Here is a 10,662-nt window from a genome sequence, read left to right on the forward strand (position 1 = left end):
GTTCCTGTCTGGCCTCCAACACCCAGACCCTCTCAATCATGGAACGACAGCTCAGGATTCAGCCAGCAATACACTGGTCTGCGAGAAATTCCACATTTGTGTCAGCAGCTCAGAACACTGACTTGTGGACAAGCTAAAGCAGACCTTGGAGGCACATGAGATTTAGCTTTGCTTTTACTGGCTCACCAAAGAAAGCATCCCAGCTGGACAGTCCCTTCTCTCTTCCCTGCCCAGACCTGACAGACAAATCAGGGCAAGGGGAGGGGCATGGGTCTCTCTTAACTCTTGTCTAACAGTGAGCAGGAGCACACTGTCCTGGGAGAGCTGGAGGGCCATGCTGGCTGTTGTGCTTGCTCTTTTACCTGGTGAGAGACAACAGATCCATCTGCAGCAGGGCTCTCATCCAGGCCATGCAGGGCTACTGCAAGGTAGAGGACCCCTTTGGCCATCATCTGTACTCCTACTCCTCACTCTCTCTTGTTATCTCTTATTAATGCAGGTGTTGGGATTGGAGCCTATATTGCTCAGTGGCCTGAAAAAGTCATTCTGAGACCTGGAGGCTCTTTGACCATCTCCTGCTACCAGAGTTACAGTAACCTTGCCTATATGTTCTGGTACCAGCAGCCTCCAAGAAATGGTTTGAAGTTAATAGTCAGCAGTAGTACATGGAGTCTTAACTCTTATGAGGATGGTTACTCTGAGGCCAAGTTTGAAGTAACCAGACAGAATACTGATTACTCTCTGATGACAATCAAGAATGTGACAGCCCAGGATGCAGCCATGTATTTCTGTGCTGCGAACGATCGCACAGTGTAGCAACGGGTTTGAACACCAAGATAAAATCCCCAGCTTCTCTGAGTGAGAGATGGAGTCTTTGAAAAATGTGAGACAGTCAGTAGAGGCGCAGAGGAAAAGCAGAAAGAAGACTTCATAGAGGTTGGGGCAATAGACCCAGAATGTTTTGAATTGGAGAGCAATAGAGCATTGCAGCAGCCTCTGTCTTCGAAGCCAAATTAATAATCAGATCCCTCCTTCCACCATCATATCTTGTCACTGCACAGATATGTCCTGAAGAAGAGCTGTTGCTTAACTTTATGGAGTTGTGGTCAAATGCATTGGATATTTATGAAAAGCATCCTAGTGTCTCTAAAACAAGTCTGTAAAGCTCAGGGAGTCTCTGTAGACTGGCCTGCTTCTTTGCACCTGCTTCTTCTGTAAACTCCAAAGAATGGAGGACAGGTATGACTGATGCAGTTTATAGTTTCCTGTAAAATTCTCCCAGCAAAATAATATAATTGTTAGAAAATATATCCCTAAATGTTTATTCCTTACACATTGTTGTTTTTCCTTGTCTGAAGTCTTAGGCAGCATAGCCTCCAAAGCTCAAAAAGCCTCCTATGAAAGACTTGGAAATAAAAATCAAGGATCTCCCTCCCCTTTCTTTTGTCACTCATATTTATTTGAATTCATGGCCTGCAAGTCCTTTCCTTTTGACAGGTTACAAAGGAACATTAAGGTGCAACAAGACTGGTCTCTGCTGGCATGTCTTGGAAATTGCCTTTTGAACATGACCTGAGAAGCTGCTAGCACCACATACTCCTTCAAAACTAACAGAGAGGTGACTTCCTTCTTTTTAAATGAAAGACACCTCATGGAAGAGAGTCTGTAAGTGACAGTAAGTACACTAATGGATCTCTAGACTGGAGAGGCAGACAGAATAGTCTTAAATTAATTTTAGTCCAATGGGGTTAAGTCCCTGAATAAATAGTGTTAAGGTCACAGACATACTAAGACCAAGGCAGGAAAATAATATTCCACTATTGGTTTTATTATTTAGGCAGTGACAGCAAAAAAAAATCCAAAATGTATTTTTTGGAAGAATTCCATATATACAAACAAAAGTTCTGCATAAATAGACATAATTAGTGACTAAGTACTCCGTTCACTGTTGTAGAAGAGAGAACAACCCAGAAGCATGCTGAGATGACCAGCCCGATACCTCATGTTCTGTAGTCCTCTCTCTTGGTCCTACATGTTACATCTTAGGCTGTGTTTCCAATTCCCTTCTCTAGGACACTAACACCTCTTCCCAGCTAAACAGGCTGTATCAGAAATTATGGGTTCTTCTCTGATATCTGAAAATAATAGAAAAAATATTTTTATAGTGATTTTCCTAGTAGAATGACCTTATTTTGAGGGATTTTCTTCTATGTTTTACAGTCTATTTTTCATATCCAGACTGACTCAAAGGAAGCCATTAAAGAGCAATATGAAAAACAGATTCACTACAGATACTTGGTCAGGTTGCTAACTATGTGTCGACATTTTGTGAGACAAGACTGTGTCACTTATATATAAAGGAGGGAGATAAATGTAGCCCTTTTAATTGTCCCCATCAGTTCCCATCCCATCAGACAGTCTGCAAAATGAAGACTTGCTCTTACTCCTAGATGAAGCCTTTTCATAGGCACATAGTCACTGTGACTCCCAGTCACAGCCCTGGGAGGATGCTATCAAGCAACACCAAGCTACAGAGACAAACACCAGCCTGTAGTAAGCAAATGACTCTCATTGCACACCAAAAATTGCAAACTGTAAGCTTGAAGTTTATGTTATCCTGGAGCTGAAGAGAGCAAGAGTAGAAAGGAAAGCAGCATGAACACGGCCATGACATTACCAAGTGAAAAATTACTGCATTTAAAGCCAACCAATAAAAGAATAAAAAGTGTTTCCATTTTATGTATAAGAAAAAAATCTTGAGATTATAAATTGGGCAATAATGAATACACTGAGAGGTGATTGGACTATCACAGAGGAACAGCAATGGCAAAGGAAGGATGTGGTCTGTGGTTGTGTCATGGTTTAGCCCCAGCCAGGATCAAGCCCCGCGCAGCTGCTCGCTCACTCCCTACCAGCAGGACGGGAGAGAGAATCGGAAAAGCACAAGTGAAACACTCGTGGCTTGAGATAAAGACAGTCTAAGAGGTAAAGCAAAAACTATGCACACAAGCAAATGACAACAAGGCATTCATTCCCCTCTTCCCATGGGCAGGCAGGTGTTCAGCCATTCCCAGGAAGGCAGGGCCCCATCACACCTAACGGTGCTTGGGAAGACAAACACCATCTCTCCAAATATCTCTCTCTTTCTTCTTCTTCCCACTACTTGCCTCTTTCACATAGTGAGTGTGTCACCATGGGATATGGAATATTCCTTGGATCAGTTGGGATCAGCTCTCCCTGCTGTTCCTCCTCCCAAGTTCCCATGCGCCACCAGCCTTCTTGTCAGCATGAGGGTATGAGAAGACGAAAAGTCCTTGAATGCTATGTAAGCACATTAGCAAAAACAAAAACACTTCTCTCTTGTCGACACTATTTGCAGAACAAGCCCAAACACAACCTCACTGTAGCTACCATGAAGGAAATTAACTGTACAGCAGTCCGAACCAGCACAGGTAATCATGACAGTCATTCCTGGTTGACAAAAACAGGGGGTGGAGTCATGGGTGGGATTGTTTTTGTAGGAGACTGTATCATTGTGGGGACAGGGGGATCCACGATGATACATTCCCCAGGAAGCCTTTACAAAAACCCATGGGTGCATAAGCCTTGCGGCAGAGCGTGTGAAGGCAGCTGCACAGAATCCTGCAGCAGGCCAGGCATGCTCTGCCTTGGTTTCTCTTAACAGACCTTCTATGCTGGGACTTACTTTCATCATCTGAGAACTGAGCCTGCCCTCCGTGGCATGCAAGCTAGGAAATTCTGAGGTATCGAAATTCATTTTCACCAAACCAAACTGTGACTGCAGATGCACCTGAAGCCTATCAACCATGCAAAACTGGAATTACTCTTGTTTCCACATTCACCAATGTTTGCGACAAATGACAAAATGTTTTTTTCTTAAAATGATACAAGTGTTAGAGAAAGAATTGTGACATGTAGAAGTATCTCTCAGAGGCACTACATAAAATGTGTTGTGCTTTTCTCTCTTAAATAATCCTCCAATATCTGCTGACTGCCTCATGCCTGTGAGAGCAAAGGTTGCCTGTAATCCCTATCCCCACTGTCTCACTGCAGTTCTTCCTAATGGCTACGAAGGGTTTGTCTGGGACCAGTCAACAGATTCTTCTGGGCTCTCCTTGTGTGGATTATTTTAAGCTATCAGAAAACTGAAGGGCATCCTGAAAGACTATTCAAAACAGCTGGCCTGCCATGGAAGGGAAAACAAAGGGATTTGTTTTAGTTTGTGGCCAAAGGTGAACTACGTGCATTTGACTATGAAAACCACAAAGCACATATCATTCAATATTAACTTCACAAGTTACAGAAAAGAAGGCATCACAATGCTTGGAATACAAGACGGACAGTGAGGAAGTTCTAGGTGCAGAAAAGTTCTATTCCTAGACAGTGACAGCATTTGGATGTGTCTGATTGTTTTCGAGATGTGAAAAATGAGAATAGCAGATAAAATCAGTGACATAACATGGAGATTGGAGAAAGGTTGCAAAAACAACTTGGGGTGAAAGTAGACAAAGTATCAAACAAAACTGGGAAATGCTTTTATGAATTCTACAGGCTATACAACTGATTTCAAGCTTGTTTTCTGCCATATCCCTTTAGACAGAGATTGAGTGATGTTCAGAATGCCAAATGCCAAAATGATTTCTTAGGCTTCGCTTATAGTAAGGCAGCTGCAGTGCATCTCTTCTCTTAGCTTACGATACATCACTTTGTCACTGTGTACACCTCTGGGCTCTCTTTCGGCAGTGGCACAAAACTTACAGTAATAGGTAAGAAATTTTTGTTTCCTCTTTTAATTCACTTCAAATGCCATGTCTTCTCCTTAGAGAATTTCATTATTATCCTCCCTAACATTATTAAACCAGGTGCTCTCCTGGTGTGCTAGTAACCCTATCTACTTCAGAGAATAGAATAAGTTGGGTCCTCTAGGTAGGGACACACTTTTCATTTTGGAGAACGGAATGAATGTGTTTTCAGTAAAGAAAAAGCTGTCCCTGAAAGAATGAAGATAAGGAATGAGAGAAATAATGTGTGCATGACACAAAAAAAAGTTGTCCTAATGAATCAACACATACAAAAAATTTCCCCCAAAATATAACTACTCTCTATAATGCTGGTTCTGCTGGGGCTAGAGATTATTAAGAACAAGTCAGTGAAAAGCTGTCCATCTGTCTGGAAAGAACTGACTTACAGTTACACTTTGAAGGGGTCTAGAAAACAAAATCAAGCTGATACAAGCCTAAATTACCTTGGATCTTCCCAGGGTGAATTAAAGAATGTGTTGTCTGAGGAAAAACATGTCTGCTAGCATTTTTGGTTGATAAAACAGAAGGCAAAAATAAATGCTTAACTTTATAATAATACTAAATAGCAATACTAAAATCTCACTGCAGATTTTTAAGTCCTTGTTGTTATAGAAAGTAGCTCTCCACTGCACAGATAGTTTCTTTCCACTGTACAGGCTTGCCAGGATGGTGATAAAGACATCATTAAGGACAACGGTCTTACTATTTCAGAATACATGATAAACAGCCACTGAAACCACAGAAGAAGAATATATGATTCATTTCAAGGGGAAGGAGCTCTCAGAGAATGTTTCTTTCTCAGCCACATTTATGGATTTGGATTGTCTTAATCTGGGAAAAAGATGGCTGATGCTCAGATGCTGAGAAATTATGGAAGAATTGATGCCTCAGATATTTGTGCCATGTTGTGCCACTACAGAATAAATTGATAACAAACGGTGAAATTCAATCTCCATAGGAAAAAACGACCGCACCTTTTTTGAAATCCAAAGTTTATCTGAGATGACTGAGCTGGTAAAAATGAATATGCTGACCCCTCATTGACCATAGGCATTTATGCAGCAAATGTGAATAATCATCACCAAGGCAGGCCAGAGAATAAAAGCAGACTTCCTTTCAAGGAAAGCCTTCCAGAGAAAGGGAAAGGGAAATGGAAGGGGGGCATGTTTAGGAACTTCTGTGAAGGGCAGAGTGGACCAAGACACTGTGCTATATATTAGCAATTATTTTGCATGTTAAAAAAAAGACATTTCTTTTATAAGTGAAAAATACTAAAAATGTAGAACAAAATTCATAGGAAATGTGGCTATTTAGCTAAGGAAAAGACATTACTCAGTCTGCATATGGGAAATATTTTTTAATATTCTAATATGACACCTAGATAAAGAGCTAAATGTCCTCTAAAGAAATGGTGGAACCTCCAACAACTGATTCACCTGCGCCTAAAGCAAAAGGGCTCTGGACAGAGTATATCTGATGTTGATCACAGCTCTTTAGACACACAGATTTTGGTGGTCCCTTACAGACCTGGTTTTTTAGGGGACTTGAGTACTTTGTGTTTCTTCTTTTGCTGATACCACATGAGGGGAGGGTTAGTCCACAGGCTTGGCTCAGAGGTCTGGGAGTAGAGGAGAAGTTTTTCTGCAGCTGCAAAATGGTGTGAATAATGAGCAGTTGTTCTTTGGCAGTGGGACAAAACTTACGGTCATAGGTAAGTAAGAAGGCAGATGTCTTTGATCTATGTGATACTGGTTAGGGGACAAGAACACTCTTAATTAAAAGTTTAATATCGATAATTTTTCATGCAGCCATGAGAACAAGATTAATGCTTTACAGGTTGCTTATTAAAATGAGATGTGCTACTATGAACTGTAGCATTTGAAAGCAAAGATTTTGAGATCTCTGTGTCTGCAGCCTTTGTCTTTCATCTCTCAGAAATTCATGAAGGGAGAAGGGAATAAATAATTTTGTTTCCTCTCATTCTCCTGGGAAATATTATAGAGGTTGGGAAAGAAAACGACCAGTATAGCAGACTAGACACAATGGGCTGCTGATCAGACACTTCTTCCAGTCCTGACTTTTACCAATCTCCTTTTTCCATTTCTAACCTGCTCATTTTCTTTTTCTTCCCAGCAGTTTTATCATTCTTTCTGTCTCCCTTTTTACCTGCCTTTTTTTTTTTTTTGTAATGGGGCAATGTTATTTTCTGAGTTTTAATCTTTTCTTTTGTGCCCTCCTATCTGTTTCCATCTCTTCATTCACTAGCCTTTAGGGCTATGAGCCAAAGATTTCTCAGAGATACTTCTAGGATAGGCAAAAAAATCATAACGCCAAGTGCTGGGAGTGCAGGGAGAAGTAGAAGTGATCAAGCTCTCTTCATACCCACTAAAAGGAAAGCAGAGCAGTGCTAAATCCTCTCAGGAGTTACCTCTATTTAATATCAGGTCATCTAAAGTCTGTACAAGCTCCTACAGAAGCAGCCCAGGGATCTTTGCAGAGCAAGCTCTGGTGGTCACAATTAAGGCATCATTTGCATGCAAACACAAGGGCTTAGGGGACAAGATCTCTGCAAGATATTCATTTCTGCTCATTCTGCTACCTCTCTTCCTCTGCAAAGGAGAGAGTGATCAGGAAGAACATCCACACTTCCTCATGCCTTCATACAAAATACCAGCCCAGAGTAATAATTTTCTCTTTGGCTCCATTGTTTTCCCTACATTCCTTTTTCCAGCAGCACTCTACAAACCTCATGGGTTTCTCATGCTAGATGGGTCAAAAAGGCATTTTGATACAGTATATGGAAACCCCCCTGTCTTTTAGGGTCACTGCTTAGCTTCTGAGCAACTTCTCATGCCTGCTTTGTACATTCTTCTGACTGAAGTCTGTTCTGATTAATCGTACAAGTAGGTATTAAACACTTCAGGACAGGGAAGCACATTTGATTTGCAAGTGTATAGAATCTTGCATCATGCTGGGAAGGAGTGTAGCCTAAGATCAGAGCTTCTCATACCTACAATAACCTGAGAATTAAATTACATAAAGTCATGTTTAATGTTCTTGAAAATGCATTGGTTAAGACCCAAGGCAAGATCTGTCCCGGGCAGATTCACGTTACCTGCCTCAATTGCTTTTCACTTCAGACAGTGAGAAGGATCAGCTCCTTCCTTGTTTCCTTCCTTCCAGGTCATCTCATAGATGGGGGGCCAAGTAGGGTATCCCATGACAGTATAATTCTGACCACTGCAATGACCACCATGTCTTAACTCATTCTCCAGGAATACAACCCAGTTTGCTGAAGATGTTTCTGCTTATAAGAGACTCTCTTAACTTTTAAGACAATAATACAAATACAGGCCTTACTTACAGCAAAACTAGGGACTTTTCTGCCCATTTGTTTGCTCAGTTTCTTTGCAGCTTTGTAATTTTCTCACAGAGGCAATACAAGAAATCCATGTGCTCATGCATTTCTGTGGACAGACCCTTCATGTTTCAGTGTGATGAGTGAAAAGAAATCCTTCCACTTTCCTGGTGCGTCGTATCCAATAGCCATGAATTGTCCAATAGACAGCAGTTAAAAGGCCAGGTATTTCAGGAGTAACACCGCACAAACTCAGGACCATTTCCAGGGGGTTCTGATTGAAGAGAGGGATGGAGGCTCTGGACCATGTTGCTTTGTGTTTCAGGGAAGGATGATGAAATCATACCTCCAGCTGTGGCCATCTTTTCCCCATCAAAGCAGGAGATCCAGCAGAAGAGCAAGGCCACGCTGGTGTGCCTGGCCTCTGGTTTCTACCCTGACCACCTGACTCTGGTCTGGAGGGTGAATGGTGTGAAAAGGACCGAAGGGGTGGGGACAGACGAGTCCTCCACACAGAATGGGAGCACCTACTCACTGACCAGCCGACTGAGGATGCCAGCCTGGGAGTGGTTCAACCCTCTGAATCGCTTTGAGTGTGTTGCCAATTTTTTTCAGAATGGAACAACAGCATCAATAAACAAATTTATCCATGGTGATGCTGGTGAGTAAGAAACCATCTCTCACCATGCTGTATGAGAAATCACAAATCAAAAGAGCAAGTGTTATGATATGAACCACATCTATATATAGCTTCCATACAAGGTGTTCTTCTGGCACAATTACATACCTAAAGATCTAGGTATTAGCATATGTCCCTTTCCATTCCTGGGCCTTTGTCCCTGGGTTACCATTCTACATCTAGAGTTTCTTCCGGCTTTCCACTGAGAAATCTCTGTAGTAGAATAAATTGCACAGTATCATAAAACACCTAGTTTTAGTAGGAGGAATGAGGCAGTGTTTGATAAACTGAAACTTTTAAAATCTGTATTCTGTTTGCTCTGAAGAGAAATGTGACTTTCAGCTCATTTTTGTCTTTCAGGTTGTGCACTCACAGAAGGTACGTGTGGCTTCTCACGTAAAGGGAACTTTGCCTCTTCTCTCAGGCAATTATCAGTGTGTATTTTAATGCCAGTTTTACTGACACTAAGTACAACGTGTGGGATATATCTGCTGCATGAATAGCTTCTACTTTCTCCTGTAAGTGATTTGCATGTGATATTAAAAAAAACAAAAACAAAAGAAAAAGAAGACAAGTTTTTTGGAGAGCTATTTATGCATATTGTATGTAGCTCAGCTTTGGGGTTTAGCTCTCCCCTATGATTCCATTTTGAAAATTGATGAAGTCATTGTGCCTTCCTGTAGACTGTAATTTATTCTTTATCGTCTCCTCCAGACCTTGAAACTGACTTCCATTGGGAATATTCTTGCTCAGCCCAGAAAGAAATGATCCATACTTAGCCAGGTGATCCTGACCTCAAGATTCAGGATATGATATTCTGAATATTTCTCAGTATCCAACTCAGAACAATTCCCATGATGAGTCACATTCCACTCCACACTGCTGTCACGTATGGAGGATATCTATATTAGAAATTACATTTCTTTCCTCTTTCTGTACATATTTACACATTCCTGTTTTTCAAGAACTTCTTGAATGCTTCAGGAATCTTAAGGCTGAACCAAGACAGATCTTGTATCTCAATTCTATGGCAACCCCTTAAGAGTGAAAAATCTTCATGAATAAAACTTCTAGAAGGCATGTTATTCTGGGCTTTGTAAAACTTTCCTGATACAGCAGCAGCACTCATAAGGCCACTGACAATAATGAGACAAAATAAAACCTTGGTATCTTTTGATTCAGCCTCCTTTGCGTTCCTAGCAGGGGACTCAGACGAACAGCCCAGTTCATCAGTAGGTGTGGAACTCAGTACTTTCCCAGCATAAAGCCAATCTCCGTCTTTCCTAGACTTGCTTTCTCTTTTGCTTCTTTGAGTCACTGTGTTCTGTCCCTTCCCTGGTTCTCTGGTGTCAACAGAGCCACTCATTTGCCTCTAGTTCCTTTATGTTGCTTAGCTAAAGATTTCAAGGGTTCTCATTTGATGCATGAAGACCAGCATCTTGTAATGATGATGATGAAAACTGAGTACACAAATACAAATGGTGTTTGACTTGCAGAGTCGTACTTGCGGTATGGAAATTCCCTGAAGCTCACTTACCTCATCCTCTGTGGCAAAGCTTTGGTCTATGCAGTTTTGGTGAGTGGTCTGGTGTGGACGGCCAAGGTAAGTCAGAGTGGCCCTGGAAGGCTGGGCTTTTACTCACTAGTCAAGGATCGAAAAATGCAGGCGAAACCTCTTCTCAGAGGTGGTGCTCTTCTGCAGGTGCTCCGCCAGGCTTTGTGCAGTTCAGCTTGAAAAATCACAAGTGATGGGTTTTCTCTTTCTGTTTTTCCAGAACTCAAATAAAATCAATGCTGTATAG

The 10,662-nt window shown here is 41.5% G+C and overlaps 1 gene segment (V, D, J or C); it reads left to right on the forward strand.

The window, feature by feature from the left end:
• Window positions 1-10,662, forward strand: part of LOC118685374 (T-cell receptor beta-2 chain C region-like) — a 34,384-nt gene extending 23,722 nt beyond the window's left edge. Inside the window, 5 exon segments of the C gene segment in view lie at window positions 6,498-6,534; window positions 8,507-8,842; window positions 9,221-9,238; window positions 10,357-10,463; window positions 10,636-10,662. Of these exon segments, the coding sequence occupies window positions 6,498-6,534; window positions 8,507-8,842; window positions 9,221-9,238; window positions 10,357-10,463; window positions 10,636-10,662 (525 nt within the window).

Source organism: Molothrus ater, chromosome 2 (genome assembly GCF_012460135.2).
Source record: "Molothrus ater isolate BHLD 08-10-18 breed brown headed cowbird chromosome 2, BPBGC_Mater_1.1, whole genome shotgun sequence".
Classification (NCBI taxonomy): Eukaryota; Metazoa; Chordata; class Aves; order Passeriformes; family Icteridae; genus Molothrus; species Molothrus ater.